Raw genomic sequence first — 19,614 nt, forward strand, 5'->3', positions numbered from 1 at the left:
AGGGTCACACAACTAGAGAGTGTCAAGTGTCTGAGGCTGGATTTGAACTCAGGTCCTCCTGAATCCAGGGCCGGTGCTTTATCCACTGCACCACCTAGCTGCCCTAAAACTCTTCTTTTCTTTCTTTCTTTCTTTTTTTTTTTGGTAAGGCAAGTGACGTTACATGACTTGCCCAGTGTCACACAGCTATAAGTGTCAAGTGTCTGAGGTAAAATTTGAACTCAGGTCCTCCTGATTCCACAGCCGGTGCTCTATCCACTGCACCACCTAGCTGCCCCAGGACCATTTATTTAGAAAGGATGCTGATGAAGCAGGTAGCCTTGCTCCTTAACTCAGCCTCTCCTGCTCATGCCTTCTTGTTCCTCTTCCGTTCAGTACTTTTTGTACATCTTCTCTTTGGACACTCTTTTTTGTTTGTTTGTTTTCTTATTTTTTTCAACAAACATTTATTTTATTTTTTCCAGTTACATATAAGGGTAGTTTTCAACATTCATTTTCATAAAATTTAGAGTTCCAAATTTTTCTCCCTCTCTCCCTCCCTTTCCTCCCCCCTCCACAAGACAGCAACCAGGTTATATATGTACAATCCACAAGTGCTCTTTTTATAATTTCTTTCTATGGGGGTGCATAGTAAGCTTTGTCATTAGACACTTGGGATTGTCTTGGATCATTGCTTTGCTGAGAGTAGTTAAGTCATTCACAATTGCTCATTGAACAATACTGCTGTCACTATGCACAATGTCCTCCCAGTTCTCCTCACTTCATTATACATCAGTTTGTGAGTCTTTCCAGGTTTTTCTGGGATCATCCTGTTTGTCATTTCCTATAGCACAATACCATTCCACTACAATCATATACTGCAGCTTCTTCTGTCATTCTTCAATTGATGGACATTCCCTTGATTCTCAATTCTTAGCTACCACAAAGAGTTGCTATAAATATTTTTTGTACAATTTCCCCCCTTTTCTCTTTTTCATGATTACTATTGTTAACTGTTTCCCTTCCATCCTATTCCCTTCCCCATGATATTTATTCTATTATACATCTTCTTTCATCCTATCCCTCTTCAAAAGGGATTTGCTTCTGTCTGTCTCCTCCCCCAATCTGCCCTTCCTTCTTTTGCCCCTCTCTCTTTATCCCCTTCCCCTCCTATTTTCCTGCAGGGTTAGAGAGATTAGGCCACCCAATTGAGTATGTATGTTATTTCCTCCTTGAGACAATTTGGATGAGATTGAGGTCTTTGAGCCAATTCTGATGAGTGTTAGGTTCATTTACTGCCCAGATTAAATAGATTCCTCCACCCAATTGGGTGTGTATTTGGATACTCTTTGTAGAGGCTGACAGTATGGTAGCTAGCAGTCATGTTGTAGAGTCCAGCAGAAACATATTTTGATGTATGTAGTCTTGAGGAAACTGACAGGAAACAGAGAAAGGAAGTGACTTGATAATTGTCACATAGTGCATCAGTAACAGAGTGAGACTAGAGATAGACTTCATCCTGAAGAGTTCCACAAAAATGAAACTGAAAGGGACCAGGCCTTTCTCTGCCCATAACTTGATGTATGATATTGGCTTGGTTACAAACTTCCCAGACTTCATTTTCCCAATTTGTAAAATGAGAATGCTGGATTATATGATCTTGAAGATCTTTTCCTGCTCCAATGTTCTGCCATTCTTATTTCTGGGGTTGAATCTATCTGTTAGTAGTGCCTCCTATGTGAAAAATTGTGTGTGTGTGTGTGTGTGTGTGTGTGGGATGAACAATCGATGATTTACCTGCTCTCCAGGAATTTGTAATATAGTTGAGGTGAGAAGACATACTTGATTGAAAAGATAAGTACAGTAGTAGCACTGGGCAGGCAGTAAGTGAGGGATGTAAGAATTCCAGCTTGGGGATGGAGGTGGGGGCTTCAAATAAGGCTATGTGAAGGAGGTAGGATTTGAAGGATAGAGGATTTAGATAACTTTGAGGAAGAGGGGAGGTGGGCATGAGCAAAGGTAGGAAAGTGCCTGGGTTGGTTTTGGCCAGAGCAGAGAGTAGCAGGATAATAGAACACAGTAGGGGTGAAATTTCATCACAGTACACTTTCAGGAGGTTTCCAACTTTCTTCATTATATTTACATTCATTGTTTCAGATAGTTTGCAAAATATTTGATTGATGCGTATTGTGATAATACTCTTGTAGAAATCAGCGGTATTAATTTTATTGTCTATTCTTTACCATTATTTTCATGTCGCCCCTTGGATGTCATCCTTAAACTGATTCTTCCTCAGTAATTTTGGAAATCACTCATGATATCCAGAGGGGAGAATGGGCCCATGACAGTACCTTCCTTACCTGTGAGCTTTTCTAACCTTTCTCTTTCCTCTCTTCTTCATTACACCCTGCCCCCCTTCCCCCTCCCCCCCCCCCCAAATCCCGCAGTAACTTTCGTTGTATGCAGCTGAAGGGTCCTCCTTTTCATACTATTTGGCCAAACGGGAGAAGAGACGGGTGGAGCAAGATATCTCTGGGCTGGGGGAGACTACATGAATATCTGTAGCAAGGAACAAAACCCGATACCTGTGGCTAGAACCTTGCTGCCCTTAGGGGGCTCCTCCAGAGAACAAATGGGCGGCCTTTGGGAGCATCGGGATGCCCTCAGTGCAGATGCAGGAGCAGCTGGAGAGATGGCCGCGCACATGGTTTAGCAGGAGCAGCGGTTCCTAGGAGACCAAGTAGCGAGCCCCGAGGGGGGGGGACGGGGGGGGGGAAGGGGGAGGAGTGGGCTGCCGCTTTTAGCTGCTGAAAGGGCTGCAGGGAGCTCTGGGTAAGACATTTTCTACTGCTGCTGCCGCTGCCGCTGCTTGCCGCCCCTGCCGCCGCCGCCGCCGCCGCCGGCGGTTCTGCAGTGTTAGCTGCTGGAGAGAATCCGAGGAGAAAGGGAGGGAGGTTGCAGGGAGGAGGATCCGATTGCAGCCATGCTGAATCACTGTCCCTGATTCGATCCCCTTCCAACCTGGACCTCCGCTCTCTTTCTCTCTCTCCACTGGCTGCCTGGGAACCGCGGGCGGAGAGGGGACCTGCGAGCTGGGCTGGGAGCGGGGCTCTGTGCCGGAGTCCCGCCGCCGCGGGAGCTGTGCACAATGGAGGGGGAAAGGTATGTGTATTTGTGTGTGTGTGTGTGTGTGTGTTTGTGTGTGTGTGCGCGTGTGCGTGTATGTGTGAGTGTGCGTGCGCGCGCGCTCGTGTGAGTGTGTGTGCGCGCGGGTGTGCACTGCAGTCTGCCTCCTTTGTATTTGCATTGGGGAAGGCAACTGCTGATGCGATCGAGTCGAGCCCGGCAGTCGGAGCCCGATCGGGGAAGCACTGCTGCAAACCCGAGTTTCCCTGAAATCTGGCCCATGCACAGGCAGGCGGGCAGAAGGGCAGAAGGGCAGGGAGGCAGGTAGGGAGGCAGGCAGGGAGGTAGACAGAACGACCGACAGATCTCACCCACACCCAACCCAGAACGTGCGGGGGAGATAGGCTTCTTGGCTGCAGAAAGCAGGCTCGGGCAGCGGTAATGACGGTTTACCTAATCCATGCTCACCCAAGGAGACATTTCCTTTCCCAGACTCTGGGTTGGTTTGTGATTAGGGGTCGGGGGTCGCATTCCACATGTCACGTTTGGAAAGGGCTGAGAATACACGCAGCTTAAGCGTTTGATGCCTTTGAAATAGCTAGTGAAAAGCATACGAAAGGCAGGCATGCAATGCTTGTTGTGCCCTGCTTGGAGTTGATGTGTGCCTGCCTGTCTGCTTGAGCACTCGTGTCCTGTGTGCAGATTGTCGGTGGAAGGAGAGAAAATAGTCATTCTGACTTGTTATCTGACCACAGTTTCACTTGGGTTCCATATTTTAACAGTTCGTGATGGAGAAAAGAATGTGTTTGCCGCAAAGGAGCCCAGAATCCTTTTTTTTTTTCAGACAAGGAACTTGTGTTATGATAAGACTTGCACTAAAAATAGGAATAGTAACCATGACTTTTGCATGTGCACGCACAAATCACTAAAAACCCAGTTATTTAAGGACTTACTTTTATTTGGAAGTGATCATATAGGGTGTGGGTATGTCAATGACAAGGCCAAACTATCTCAAATATTGTTTGTTTTGTTTTGTTTTGTTTTTTTGGTGGTGGTGAAGAGTAAAATGAAGGGGAGCTGTGGCCTTTTGAGGTTTCACTTATATAAGCTATCAAGGACTTTGGATTTTGGGGAAGAAAAGCCTCATAGGAGAGCTCGGGGTGGCAGCTCTTGGAAGTAATAGTGAGTTGGTGGACTAAATGAGAAGGAATGCCACCCCGGAGGGATATTGACACTGGTCAGTAAAAACCCAGCAGAATGATAATAGGTCTAACCAAATCAACAACAGCCACAGGGGAGTCTCTGGGAGAACTCTATAGTCTGTGGGCTACCCCTGAACTCATGTAGCTCTATGGGAATCCCCAGCCACACTGTTTTCTCTATAGCAGAGCATTGTCACTAGGGTCTCTAGGAAGCTTGTGTCATTGCTGTGTCTCTGGTGTTCTGTCTGAAGAGGTCCCCATTGGATAGTATGTTTTATTGGTGTAAACCTCACAGAAGGAATCCAGATCTTGTCCAGTAGAGGAAATATAAGAGATTGATTTCCATTGCTTGGGAAGGCAGCATCTATCAAGGACTGATGTCTCAAATCTTGTGCCTTGCTGCCTTGTGCTTCACTATTGGCAATGAACACTCTATGTTGAGTTCCCTTTGAAGGACCTATTATTAAAGGTTGTCAGGGAGCCACAGTTCTAGAAAATTGTTTTCACAACCTGGGGGGTGGGGTGGAGTGGATGGAGTTCTGTTCTTTGAACATTTTCTTTCAGCTATGAGTAGTCAGAAACAGACATTATTAAGCCCTGAGATGGAGTGACGTGGTTGAGGATATGTGTGTGTAAAGTTGCAGAGGTAGGCAGGTGAGGGCAGGCAGAGGTCAGACTCCTGGAAGGTAGGAAGTGATGCTCAGGGGCTGGTGTTGACAAGTGAGTTTGGGGGCAGAAGTGATAATATAATACTAATATATTTGTATTGTTCTTTAAGATGCATCCAGCACTTCACATATGCTATCTCATTTGAATCTCACAGAAACTTTGGGAAGTGGGTGTTGTTTTTAATCTTCATTTTCAGATGAGGAAACAGGCTCAGAAACAGGAAGTGATTTCACAAGGGTCGTACAGCTAAAGGTTTGGGGTGGGATTCTCACCCAGGTCTTCCTAACTCCAGACTGTATGCTCTAGCCACTATGTCACGTTGCCTCTCTGGGAGGGTTAGATTGATGGGATGACTTTATGTTTATTACATATATACTTAAATATATACTCATTATCTTCCCTGATACATCACACATTCCTTAAGAGCAGGGACTGTTTCTGTATCCCAACTAAAAGCATAGGCCCAGCACATAGAGGGTCATGGATTTAGAACTGAAGAGGTGGTCATCTAGTCCAACGCTTTCATTTTAGATGAGGAAACTAAGTCCTCAAGAGGTTAGGTGACTTGTCCAAAGTCACACAGCTAGTAATCATCAAAGGTAAGATTTGAACCTTTGTCCTCTGACTTTCCACTGCCTCTTTACTGACACTTCCTAACTGCTTGTTGATTGATTAATCAATTAATTAATCATCAAAGGGAGTAAATACTGACATGATTTATTGGGAGGCTATGGGAAATCCAAAGAAAGGGAGCCCTGCCCACCCCACCCTCTTCCCCAGGAGCTCACGATGTAGTTATTTCCATACATTTCCTCTGCCCTAATTCCCTTTAAGGAGTTCAGGATTTCATCAATCCTTGACACCATGAATCATCAATTATTTAGGAGTCTGTTTATCCAAGGCCTATTGCTTCCCTGACTACCTTTTGGACACTCCCCAGTTCATAAGCACTTTTATAAGAGGCTGGGTTGGGGAGAGAAAATGCAAGCAGGCAGTTTCCTACTTCCATCCTGTTACTCTGTGTAGGCTTCAATAGTTCACTGTTTCCTATGCTTGGAGCCTTATTTCCCATTATAGCCTAGGAGTCAGGAAGAGTCATTTTCCCTCAGACTAGCTGTGTGACCCTGGACAAGTCACTTAACCCTGTTTGCCTCAGTTTCCTCATCTGTAAACTGGATAAACTGGAGAAGGAACTGGCAAACCATTCCAGTATTTTTTTTTTTTTAGTGAGGCAATTGGGGTTAAGTGACTTGCCCAGGGTCACACAGCTAGTAAGTGTTAAGTGTCTGAGGCTGGATTTGAACTCAGGTACTCCTGACTCCAGGGCCAGTGCTCTATCCACTGAGCCACCTAGCTGCCCCTCATTCCAGTATCTTTGCCAAGAAAACCCCAAAATGGGGTCATGAAGAGTTGGATGAGACTCAAAAGACTAAACAACAATAAACCTAGTATTCGCTCTCCACTCTTCCTGTTCTTATTATTCTAGAATACAGCCACATTCTTTACTGTCTCTGTGCCTGATGCACTTGGAATGCTCACCCTTCCCCCACCAAATAACACCCATCTTTCAAAGCCCACCCCACATCCCTCTTTTTCCATTGGGCTTCACATATTGTACTGACAGTTTTTGCTCTTCATCTTTTCTGAAGTGTATTTAGAATTAGACAGGTAGAGTTGGCGGGGTCCAACCCATTCATTTTATAGACAAGGAAACCGAAGTGAGGTGATGCCCATGAAACTCACACAGGTTGTAATCAGCAGAGCCAGGCTTTAAACGCAGGCCCTCTAACTCCAAATCCTGTGCCCTTTCCTGAGCCACCTTCCTGCCTTCATTAATTCTCAGTTCTCTGCATGTGACAAAATGGCCATTTATGAGGCTTTCTTTGGTTGTTTTTAAATTATAAAAGTAAAATTAGAAAATATAGAAAATTAAAATAAAAAATCCAAAGTTTTTTTAATGCAAGACTCCTTAATATGCCCCAAGAACAATTTGCATTTTGATGGGCTTGTTCTCCATCCTTCTACTCTCTATCTCTGCTAACTCTCTGCTTTCAGGGATTTGGAGTGAATTGATGGCCTTTTCAAGCCCATCAGTCATGTTAATCAATTGTGCTATAAGCCCACCAGTCTATAAGAGAGGAATGTAACAAGCCACCTTCCTCAGAAGATTGAATTAAATCCATCAGATCTTACTCCCGTTCCCCCTAATTCCCTCCTCTCTTTCCCCCCTTTCCTTTCCTTCAGTTCAGATCTCCTAACAACAGCCCATTTCCTTTTTATGTTTGCAACGCAATTTGCAGATATTATCTCATTTGATGCCTTTTTTTTTTTTGGCGGGGGGAGGCAATGAGGGTTAAGTGACTTGCCCAGGGTCACACAGCTAGTAAGTGTCAAGTGTCTGAGGACAGATTTGAACTCAGGTCCTACTGAATCCAGGGCAGGTGCTTTATCCACTGCGCCACCTAGCTGCCCTCATCTCATTTGATTCTTACAACTGTTCAGTGAGATTCCCATTTTTCAGGCAAGGAAACTAACATTTAGAGAGCTTTAGTGACTTGCCTATTACATAGGCAGTAAATGTCAGAGATGGGAATAGGACCCATTCTAGAGGTTTCTGACTCCTAGGCTGGCATGGTATTCTCTATGCCATACTGCTACCCTTGGGTCTCACCAGGACCCTCCCATATTAAGCCATAGGGAGTCTCCAGGGTAGTTGAAGTGTCTTGGTTCTTTGTTAAAAGGAGACCATAAGCTGTCAGAAAATCTTTAGGATTTTTACCTAGGCCACTTTATGCCTTGTCTGCTGCACTACTCTCCAAAATGGACCTCTAGATATTGTGCCAGGGAGGTGTTAAACTGATCCACTCTGCATTTCCTGGGACCAAATAGACTCATTTTCACCTAGATGATTTTCCACCCTTTCTCTGTACACACCCTCCCCCTTCTCCCTCCTGTTTTTTGCTTTCCACATTGTTCTCTGAGAACTGTAATCAATCAGTACTACTACTGCCTCTGGAAAAGTTTTGTTAATTTGACTGCTGTTTTATTCACCTTCCCTGAGACTTTCCAGACCAGAACTCCATTCACTGGTCACCCCTCCCCATGTGTGTTATTTACTCTGCTAGAATGTCAGCTTCTTCTTCTTCTTTTTTTTTTTTAGTGATTGGGGTTAAGTGACTTGCCCAGGGTCACACAGCTAGTAAGTGTTAAGTGTCTGAGGTCGGATTTGAACTCAGGTACTCCTGATTCCAGGGCCAGTGCTCTATCCACTTCGCCACCTAGCTGCCCTGGAATGTCAGCTTCTTAATGGCAAGAACTGACAGGCTTTTTTGTATGTGTCCCTGACATTTAGGGCTGTGCTTGACACATAAGTGCTTGATACATGTATGTGTTTATTGATTCGTTCATGAAATCATTGTACTATAGAGCTAGAGTTGGAAGGGACCTTAATAGCCATTTAACTAATTAACAGCCTTAATGTGTAGAATGAGGGTCCGCCCCCCATACCCCCACTTCACCATACTATTTTATAGATGAAGGAACTAAAGGACATAGAGATTAAATAATTTGTCTAAGGTCACAAAAGTAGTAATCCATCTGAGATTTGAACTTGGGTTCTATAGCTCCTTCAAATTGCCTTCAACCACACCAGAATGTCAAGAAAAGCATATAATTTATGCAAAGTTGGAGCTCCTACCATGCTCAGCCTCTATTTTCCCCAGTATTCTAATCCTATATGAAATATTCCTTATTCTTTGTGCTGAATAGAGTGGCTTCAGAAGATGGAGCAAGGTGAATATATTTTCTGCTTCACAAAAGAAAATGGAAATTGATGAACTGGAATGGAAAGGCTCTCAGGTACCATGGTGACCAGTTCTCTAGCTGTAGAGTACATTTATGGATCTGGAGAGCTATAAGTAAATAGGCATTTACCAGGGCAGCCCTTGCTTGTTTCTAACTCATTTGCAGTTATCTACATCAGCCATGTGACCAGGTGGAAAGAATGTAGGCTTAATGTTCCTGGTTTTCCAGGGTTCTAGGAAAGAGCAGCTTTAGAAGGAATATATGATAATGTGGGGGACAGGACCTGCCATTTTCCTTGACACTCTGTTTGTCTATTTATTATCCGGTGATTCCCTTTGCCTGGAATTTGAACTGGTGCTTTAGATGTAAAATGCTTCATAGGTCAGTTGTATTTTTCCCTGCACCTCCTCTTCCCTTTTGTTCTTCAGAGCCTTGTATGGGGTCACTGTGCTGGGAATAGAGTGAGTATGATATAAGCAACATGTATTAGGTGTTTATGGTAGCAGATACAGTGCTTCAGGCAATGGCAGCAGTGGTAGGAGCCTTCAAGGAGCTTGTAGACTAGCTAGTATCAACAATTCTAGCAAAACTGTAAACAAAAAAGTAATAGATAAAAGCACTTTAAAAAAATCAATAGCATGGTTGGAGTATTAGCTAATTTGATTTTTTTTTTTTTTTAGTGAGGCAATTGGGGTTTAGTGACTTGCCCATGGTCATACAGCTAGTTAAGGGTCAAGTGTGTGAGGTCGGATTTGAACTCAGGTCCTCCTGACTCCAGGGCCGGTGCTCTATCCACTGTGCCATCTAGCTGCCCCTAGCTAATTTGATTTTTAAAAAAGAAAGTGAAAAACCAAAATTAGCTGTGTCAAAAATGAAAAAAGATGCATTCACAACAAGTGAAGAAGAAATCAAGGAAATTATTGAGAAGCATGTGGAGAAGGGATGAAAGATTGAGGAGGGAAGGGTGTTAAAGTGAACCAGGGCCCATCCAAGGGCACCTTCCCTCAAAATATCCCATTCAGAACACATTTATGAAGTGCCTAGTGTGAAAGGCACTGCCAGGAGTTGGGGGGGGGGGTATACAAAGACAAAATAAAATATAATCCCTGATTTTATTATTATTTTTTTCATTCTTGCATTTTCCTTTTATTGTTTTCCAAAATATATGTAAAAACAAATTTTGACATCAATTTTTTAAAACTTTGTGTTCCAACTTCTGTTCTTCCCTTCCCACCCCCCACCCATAAGAACTCAAACAATTCAAAATAAGTTATACATGAGTAATCATGGAAAATATTACCACATTAGATAAGTTGTGAGAGAAAACAGTTAAAAAACAAAACTTCAGATTAAGGAATTGTCAAAGAAAAAAAAATAAAAAAAATGTGTTTCCATCTGTTTTCAGATACCATCAGTTCTCTCTGTAGATGGGTTGCAATTTTCCTAAGTCCTTCAGGGTTATATTGGATCATTGCCTTGCTGAAGTTACCCACATGCTTCCCAGCAGATCTTCTTACACTATTGCTGTAATTTTGTATACAGTACATTTCACTCTGCTTCAGTTCATGTAGGTCTTTCCAGGTTTTTCTGATAGTATCCTGTTCATCATAACCTGTACATAGTACCTTAAATTTGACAAAGAATTTTCTTCATAATAGCCCAGCAAAGCAGGTACCATACATTTTGTGATTATAATCAATCATCATAACAATTTCCCTCTGTCTTATTCCCTTCCCATGATATTTACTCTATTTTCTATCTTCTTTTACCCTATTCCTCCTCAAAAGTGTTTTACTTCTATTTTCTTCACCCTTCCCTCTTTATCCTCTTCCTCTCCTGCTTTCCTGGAGGGTTAAATAGATTACTCCTCTCAATTGGGTGTGAATGTTATTCCCTCTTTGAGCCCAGTCTGAGATTAAGGTCTTTGAGCTAATTCTGTGTTCTAAATTTTTCTTCCTCCCTCCCTCCTCAACCCTTCCTATGAAATCAAGCAATTCAATGTCATGCTTGTGCAGTTATGCAGAACATCTTTACCTTCCTCGAAAGTGTTTTGCTTTTTACTGCTCCCTCCCCGAATCTGCCCTTCCCTCCTTCCCCTCTTCCTCCTTACCCCTTATCTCCCTCCCCTCCCACTTTCCCTCAGGGCAAAAATATATTACTATACCCACTCAAGTATGTATGGTATTCCCTCTTTGAGCCAATTTTGATGATATTAAGGTTCCCTTACTCCCCCACTCCTTCCCCCTCTTCCCCTCCCCTCCATAAGCTTTTTTCTTGTTTCCTTCATGTGAACTGCCTCTCCCCAGACCATCTCTCTCCTTCCCCCTCCCCCAGTCTATTCCTCCTACCCCTCAACCCCATTTTAAAGATGTCATCATGGGTTAGTTAGGTGGCACAGTGGACAAAGCACCAGCCCTGGCCCTAGGAAGCCCCGATCCCAATCCCTGACTTTAAAGAGTTTATTTTCTACTGGAGGGGTGGAGGTAAGGAGACATACTAATGCAGATTAAGCAGATACTGGCCAATTTGTGCAGGGAAAAGAACATTGAGAATAGGGGGATCAGGAAAAGCCCCCCATAAGAAGAGGAACCTGAGGTGAGCCTTGAAGGGAGAGTTTGCCCATTTTCATGTTTGATCCAGGAAGCTCTAGGCTCAGAGACAGAGTCTCTGAGAATTCGTTGATACTCATTAGGAAGGTGATATTTTCTAAAAGTACATACTTAGCTTGGGGAAATCTCACAGCAACTTTGGGAAGTGGGTGTTGTTTTTCATCTTCATTTTATAGATGAGGAAACTAAGGCTCAGAAACAGGAAAAAGGAATCTTAAAGGCTATCTAAACCAATCTTTTTATTTCAGATTAGGAAACTGAGGTCAAGAGAGTCACTAGAAGAGTGACTTGCCCAAGGTCATATAGGTAGTGTCACTAAGAGCCAGGATTTGAATCTGAGTTATAGGATTATAACATCTAGTCCTTCCCCTCTCATCTTAGTTAAGGAATTGAGGCCCACGGAAATTAGGTGACTTTCTAAGGTCACATGGTAGTAAATTGATGATGTGAGAGTGAATCTAGATTCTCTGACTCTGCAGTACCCATTGTAGCTTGTTAGATTCTAAGTCAAAAAGAGGTGTTTTTTTTCTTTCTTTTAAGAATCCTGGGGCAGCTAGGTGGCACAGTGGATAGAGCACCAGCCCTGGATTCAGGATTACCTGAGTTCAAATCCGGCCACAGACGCTTGACACTTATTAGCTGTGTGACCCTGGGCAAGTCACTTAATCCCCATTGCCTCACCAAAAAAAAAAAAAAAGAATCCTGTTGTACTCATTCACAAATATTCAAGACTTTTCTAAGTATTTTGTCCTAGAAGTTATTGTTGGAACCATTTATTTAAAGAAAAAAAAAGAATATCCATACTACCTGAAGCTAATATGTGTTTCTGCAATGATAATTAAAACCAAACTTTTCATTTTGGAAATACTTGGACAAAAAAGTTTTCAAGGGAAAAAAACAAAACCAAGTTAAGAAAAACTTTCCTTTTGCCCAGTGCCCAGATTTTTATGTGTTGGGATTTAGTAGAGTTTGGCTTGCCTAATTTTGGGTTGTTAAAGTGTACCCAAATAAAAAGGGTTTTTTTCCCCCCAAAAGTTTTCTAAAGCTAATTTCTTGTTTGATGACATATTACCATTGTGGATCTGATACCAGCATTTTGGTTTCTTAGTGAATTCTAGAACTAGGTTAAACTGACCTGAACTGGAATGAGCTATGTGGAAAATGCTTGATCACAGGTTTTTGACTGATTGCTGCACTTCTCTGTGCCAGAAGTATTGATAAATTCTCCAAGCAGCCTTGCTGTTGCTTTCCATATGATGAAGTTCTTTTGGCACATATATATCATAATTTCATGCATGGAAAAGTTGGGTTTCTAACATTTTTCTGTAATAATGAGAACTGCATTTTCGTACATTCTTCTTTTTACCATGTCTCAGATTAAACTAATATCTTACTTTAAATCTAGTTTATGCAATAAAAAGTTTGGTTGAGTGAACTGGGTATCGTTTTGCCTGGGGAAGACATGGGGGAGGGGGATATGATAATTGTCTTCAATTATTTGAAGGCCAGTCCTGTGGATTGCTCTATAAATGCAGGGTTGGAAGTACCTTAAAGATTATCCATTCCTTGTTTAGTGTGGTCCATAGGACCAATGAATAGATGGATGATAAAACATTTGTTGCATGTTTACTGTGTTTCAGGGACTGCACTTAATTCTGGGCATACAACTATGAGTAAAACCTTCCCTGACTTCAAGGAGTTAACATTCTTTTTTTTTTTTTTTAAAGTAAGGCAGTTGGGGTTAAGCGACTTGCCTAGGGTCACACAGCTAGTAAATGTTAAGTGTCTGAGGTCGGATTTGAACTCAGATCCTCCTGACTCCAGGGCTGGTGCTCTATCCACTGTGCCATCTAGCTGCCCCAGGAGTTAACATTCTAATGGGAGAAGGCAACACATAATGGAAAGCTAGAAAGGGATTAGGATTGTGTGCACAATGGCATGGTTTGAAAATAGCCCCCAAATGACATTTTTTGGAGCAAGATATTGAGAAAACTCCCCAGTTTGAGCTTGAGGTTGAGGGGAGGAAGGAATTTTTTGGGAGGGGGAGGGAGAGAAGGAATTTTCTAACAATTAGAACTATGGTTTGGGATGCCCTAGGAAATAATGGGTTTCCACTGGAGGTCTTCTAGCCAAGGCTGGATATTTTGTTGAGGGATTTTTTTTTAAGGTACGTTAGTGTAAATGACTTCTGAAATTCCTTCTGGCTCTGAGATTCTGTGATTTTATAATAGTACTTCTTTTACTAAATATAATCCATTTGGAAAATTCTTCCCATGGAATTTGAATGAAAAAGTGCATCATGTAATTTGGTACTGTGATTTGCAAGGATGCCTTTTCTTGTACTTGTTTACAACAGGAAGAGTTTAGAAATGACAGTTTCTAGAGCCTTTGGATGAATCGTGATTGTTCACAATGGCTAAATGTATGTATTTATTCTTTCCGTTAACATTTATTAAATACTTGCGTACACAGCATTATGTTTGTCCCTGGGGCAGATACACAAAATAGAGACAAGACATTTGGTTCCATGGTACTTGCTATCAAGGAACTAACAGTAAATGGTAAAAGCCTGGAATGCTGTCTTTCCTCATTACCCACCTACTGGCTTCTCTGGCTTCCTTAAGCCCAGTTAAAATTCCATCTACTAAGGAAGCCTGTCCCAATTCCTCTGGTGCCTTTCTTCTCTTAATTATTTCGTATTTACTCTGTGTATAGCTTTTTTGTACATATTTGTTTGCTTGTTGTCTCCCCCATGAGATGGTGAGCTTTCTGAGGGTAGGGATTCTTTTTTATCTCTTTGTATTGCCAGCACTCAACACAGTGTCTGACACATGGTGGTCGTTTAATAAATGTTTTTTCATTAACTGATTAACTAAAACATCAATGTAGGTAACTATAGTATACAGTATTACCTATTAAGTGCCTTATCAAAGTGCCAAAAAAATTGTCATGGGAGGTTTAGTGGTAAATATCGTTATTGTTTGGGGGGGGGGAAGGGGAAGATAGGAAAGACTTTTTGGGAAAGGTAGCATTTGAACGATTTTGAATAATAATAATATATATATATAATTATAGCATATAATATATTATATATAGTGCATAACCATGGAAGGCGAGTAGTATAGGTAATATCATTCCTATTTTGCAGGTGAAGACATTGAGTCTCAGAGAAGTAATGCGACTTGAAGGATGAGTAAGATTTTAGGTGTCTGGAGAAGGTGAAGGAAGAAATCATAGCAAGAAAGTGGGAAAGTGTAAGACATTCTGTGGCATAGTGAATAGACCTATTGATGGAGTGATTGTATAGGAATGGCAGAAGATAATGCTGGAAAGACAGCTTGGAGCCTGATTGTGGTGGACTTTGAGTACCTCAACAGCATGGACAGCATCTTGTCCAAGTCTTCACGGGAATCAGGAAAGCTTTTCCAGATTGGGTATGACAAGATGAAAGTGGCCTTTCTGGAGCATTAGTCTGTGGCACTGTGACAGAAACATTGCAGGAAAAGCCAGTTGGGTAGGAAACTATTGCAATAAAGCAGGCAAAGCGAGCAGTAAAAAGAGATTGGATTGGGAAACCAGAGACTTGATCTTTGGTCTCAAGAAGCTAACAATAGATGATAAAAAGCATGGAACGTTCTCAGCTCAACCATGAGCAAACCCACTGGGCAAGTCATTTCCCCCTCCTCCATATCCCCTGTCCTCCATATCACCCTCTGTAAAATGTGAGAGTCCTGCATCTATGCGATATAACACCACCTTTCTGAGCTAATCATGGTAGAACAAGAAAGGAAACAAATACTGAGGTTTAAATCCTCTCTTTTGTTATCTTGGGCAAGTCATTTCCTCTCTCTGGGGTTCATTTTCCCTATATTCAAAATGAAGGGGTTAATTAAAAGTTATATTCCAGAACTTCATCCTGTCCTTGGTTGGACAATAGTAGAGGAGGGTTTGCCTACAGGGCAGAAGTCCAAAGAGTTCAGTTACAGGGATGATTTAGGAATTATTAGGGTGAACTAATAGAGTTAGATAGAGGGGTCTAGAGCTCTGAAGGGTAGAGTAGCAGGGCAGATGGCAAGGCCTGGTGACCTTCCATTTAGTGGGAGGACTGTGGTTGGTTTTCTCCCTTCTCAAGACAGTGTGAGCAGCATTATCTATTCTTCTGGGTGGTGGGCCTGGGGGGCTGGAGTGTACCTGAGAGATTATCTGGTATAATTGCCTCATTTTACACTTGAGGAAATTTAAGCCCAGAGCACTTAAGTGACTTGCTTAGGATCAATAAGTGGCAGAGCTTGGGTCTGAAGTTTGGAGGAGGTGCAGGAATAAGAAGAGAAAATGATGCATTTGTTGTAGACATATGGTTGGATACAGTGACAAGACATCCAGCTGAGGTTGTTCAGAACACTACTTGGGATGTGGGACTGGAGGCCAGGAAAGAAATTAGGGCTGGATATACAGATTTTCAGATTCATTCACTTAGATGTGATAATTGAACCCACAGGAGCATAAGGACTCTTCCAGGAAGAGGGGGGTAAAGAAAGAAGTGAAGAGAGCCTAGGACAAAACCTTGAGGGACTTTCTCAAACCCCCCCTCCCCCACTTAGTGGTTAGGAGATGGGTGATCATTTTGGAATGAAGATGTAGAAACAGAGGTTAAATGGTTAGGGAGATAACCCGGAGAAAGCATTTCTGTGCAAACCAAGGGAGAAAAAGGGTGATCAGCAACATTAAAAGCTGCAGAGGGGTTAAGGAAGACTAGGACTGAGAAAAGACCATTGGATTTAGATCTTTAGTAACCTGGGAGAGGGCATTTTCAGTTAGTTTGCAAGGGTTTGAGAAGTTAATGGATGGTTAGGAAATGTCTATGTCTCTTTCATCAGTGACAGAGATGAAAGGGATAGGATGATAACTTGAAGGGATGGCAGGCTCCTTTGAAGTATTTTTTTTTTTCAGAATGAGGGTGATTTACATGTTTGTAGGAGGTGGGAAAAGAAACAATAGATGCAGAGAAACTGAAATTGAGAGGGGAAAAAAGGTGGAAGAAGGAGGGAGAGAATATGAATGACTGAAAGGAAAAACCTTTGAGGAAGATGAGGGGATGGAAGCAAGGATACTAGGAGAGAGGTTAGCTGTGACAATGAGAAGGGCTGACTCTTCAGAGACTGGAGCAAAAGAGGAAAGCGCTGATGACAGTACAAAAGGATTTTGAAGTATGGAATGGGGGACATGAAGTAGCTTGTAACAAAAAGCCTTGATTTTCTCAGTCAAGTAGAAGGTTAGGTCATCTGTTGAGACGCTGAGATGTGGGGTGGCATTGGTAGCTTGAGAACAGAAACTTAGAATGCCTACTGAAGAGAATGACAGAAAGTTAATCAGGGAAGAATGAAAACTCCAAAGGCTCAGGTGAGATTAGATGAAAAAAAATTTGTAGTCTGCCCAGTTAGCATATCTGTATGATTTCAGTAAAAAGTTGCAACAGAGGAAGTGAATGGTGGGGGTGATCCAGCTTTGAAGACTAATGGATCTTTCCTGATTTCAGTGTCTAGAGCTCTCTTTCCACCACATCATGCTATCTCTGACTCCTTTGCTAAGTCTGTGAAAATTGGCTTAAGTGGACAATCCTATATATTTCTGAAGGGAAAAAAAATCAAGGACTGAGGTGTTCTGTTCCATGCTTTCTAATTTAATTCTGTGTCCAGGATTGACTTGATTCCCAAAGACCACCCAATTTTAACATTGGTCATTTTCCTGCATGGGACAACTGGGTATAAATGAAAGATTGCTCTGTTCAGACAGACAAAATGGCAGGTCTGTGGAGAGTACCTACCACAGGGCCATTAATTGTTTGGGGGATCCTTTAGCTGAACCTGATATTCTTCTTCCTATGCCTACCCTCTAGACCCCAAACCTATGATGTCATCATGATTGGAGTCCCCAGCAGTTATGGGGGAATTGTGTCAACATTTTAAAATGTTGTTTTGGGTTCCTTCCTTTTTTTTGATCTTATGTTTTGACTTGAGTTCTGCTCTTTCAATCACCAGGTATGTGTGATATCCCTTAATGTGTCCTCTTTGGTTTTCCTCTTCCTTTGTGCCTGTCCCTCAACTCCAATTTATTCTTTTTTTTGGCGGGGCAATGAGGGTTAAGTGACTTGCCCAAGGTCACACAGCTAGTAAGTGTCTGAGGCTGGATTTGAACTCAGGTCCTCATGACTCCAGGGCTGGTGCTCTATCCACTGCACCACCTAGCTGCCCCTTTCCAATTTCTTCTTTTTTTTTTTTTGGGTGTGAGGCAATTGGCATTAAGTGACTTGCCCAGGGTCACACAGCCAGTAAGTGTTAAGTGTCTGAGGCCAGATTTGAACTCAGGTACTCCTGAATCCAGGGCCAGCGTTTTAACCACTGCGCCATCTAGCTGCCCCCAATTTATTCTTAAAACAAACCCTCCAAAAGCTCTGACATTCAAAAGCTCAAATAGACTGTTGTCCACAATCTTGAGCAAAGGGAATGCATAATCAAGATCTTTAATACCTATGGAGCGATGAAGGAGAGGCACTGGACCTGTGATTAACAAAGGAAACTCCTGCAAAGGATCTTTCTCTACCAGGGAAGGTTGGCACTTTCTCTGCAATTTAGAAAATTCATTGCTTATAGCATTGAGAAGTTGGCCAGGCACCCAGAGGGAGTCTGGGTCAGAAGTGGGACTTGAACCCAGGTGGTCTTGGTTTAGAGGCTTGCTCTCCACTATGCCATGCTGCATGTGAAGCCTATAGAGTCAGAAAGGCCAAAGGAAAATTAAATTATGCTCAGGACCATTTTAATATTGAGATTTATTTTGATTTGTTGTATTCCAGGACTTAAAAAACTGGTACTATATTCCAAGTACACATAGTGATGGGCAGCTAGGTTTTACAGTGGATAGAATCTTTCTCCCTCTCCTGTCACTGCCTTGAGCAAGCATAGGCATTCTTTCTGCCTCAACTTCCTCCCCATATATTCACTCCTAAACCCCTTAAAATCCAGTTTCTAATCCCTTCACCTTAATCAGATTGTTCTCCAAGGTGTCCTGGGCAGCTAGGTGGTACAGTGGATAGAGTGCCAAGCCTGGAGTCAGAAAGACTCCTTTTACTGAGTTCAAATCTGGCCTCACAAACTTACTATTTGTGTGACCCTGAGAAAGTCACTGAAACCTTGTTTGTCTCAGTTTCCTCATCTGTAAAATGAACTGGAGAAAGAAATGGCAAACTACTCCGGTATCTTTGCCAAGAAAATGCCAAATGGGGTCATGAAGAGTCACACACAACTGAAAAATGACTGAACAACAACATATAGTGGGAGGTAGTAGGACCAAAGGAGCTTGACTAGTTGGTAAGTCTGGGTTCTCTTCCCAGCAGCTCTGCCACTTGCTAACCAAGTCAAATAATTTTCCACCCCTCTGAACTCCAATTTCCTTGTCTGAAAATGGGAATCATAGGCTTGATCCTTTTCCCCTTCCTCTCCTATGGGTCAGTTGTGAGGATGTAAAAGCACTTTGAAAAGCACAAATCAGTACACAAATGAAAGCAAGGGTTATACTCAGTGTGAATTAATCATACTTGGTAGGGAGTTTCCTTTTTCGAATAAAGCAAAGCCAAGAAGTGATTGGGATACTCATTTGTTTGCTGCTTGTGTGTGGAACTGAGTGCCCGAGTTAGGGTGAACTTCTGTCTTCTATGCACAAGATGGACAGTTGAATGAGTGCTGGGTATGGAGCTAGAAGGAAGAACTCAATTCAAATTTCAGCTCTGCGACTTGCTGTTTGTGTCACCCAGGAGCCCTTTTTTTTTTTGTTGTTGAGGCAATTGGGGTTAAGTGACTTCCCCAGGGTCACACAGCTAATATGTTGTCAAGTGCCTGAGTCAGGATTTGAACTCAGGTCCTCCAGACTCCAAGGCCAGCGCTCTATCCACTGTGTCACCTAGCTGCCCCTAGGAGCTCTTAATCATGCATCCAAGTACTCATGATTTCACTAAGTCCTTGGATGAGAGAAAAATTGGGCCTTGATTTTCACTAACTTCTAGCTGAAATTTAGCACCCCTTTCAATTATTTAACAATGTTAATTTTAAGAAGGATTCCATGGTTTTTGCCAGATTGCCAGAGGAGTCCATGATGCCCAAAAGGTTAAGAATCCCAATTTAGTCAAAGCCCTTCACTTTATGGATAAGGAAACTGAAGCCTGTTGAGATTTT

The 19,614-nt window shown here is 42.4% G+C and overlaps 1 protein-coding gene across 3 annotated transcripts in view; it reads left to right on the top strand.

Annotated features, from left to right (window-relative positions):
* The first annotated feature begins 2,501 nt into the window (after window positions 1–2,501).
* Window positions 2,502–19,614, top strand: part of KLHL3 (kelch like family member 3) — a 164,118-nt gene continuing 147,005 nt past the window's right edge. Inside the window, exons 1-2 of one of the 3 annotated variants that reach the window (XM_043985377.1) lie at window positions 2,502–2,719; window positions 3,034–3,141. In XM_043985377.1, the coding sequence (XP_043841312.1) occupies window positions 3,128–3,141 (14 nt within the window). In that variant the 5' untranslated portion in view covers window positions 2,502–2,719; window positions 3,034–3,127. Of the gene's footprint in view, window positions 2,720–2,812; window positions 3,142–3,327; window positions 3,430–19,614 lie in introns of those variants that run through there. The other 2 variants (XM_043985376.1, XM_043985375.1) reach the window with 2 other exon arrangements.

The sequence above is a fragment of the Dromiciops gliroides genome, chromosome 2 (assembly GCF_019393635.1).
Source record: "Dromiciops gliroides isolate mDroGli1 chromosome 2, mDroGli1.pri, whole genome shotgun sequence".
Classification (NCBI taxonomy): domain Eukaryota; kingdom Metazoa; phylum Chordata; class Mammalia; order Microbiotheria; family Microbiotheriidae; genus Dromiciops; species Dromiciops gliroides.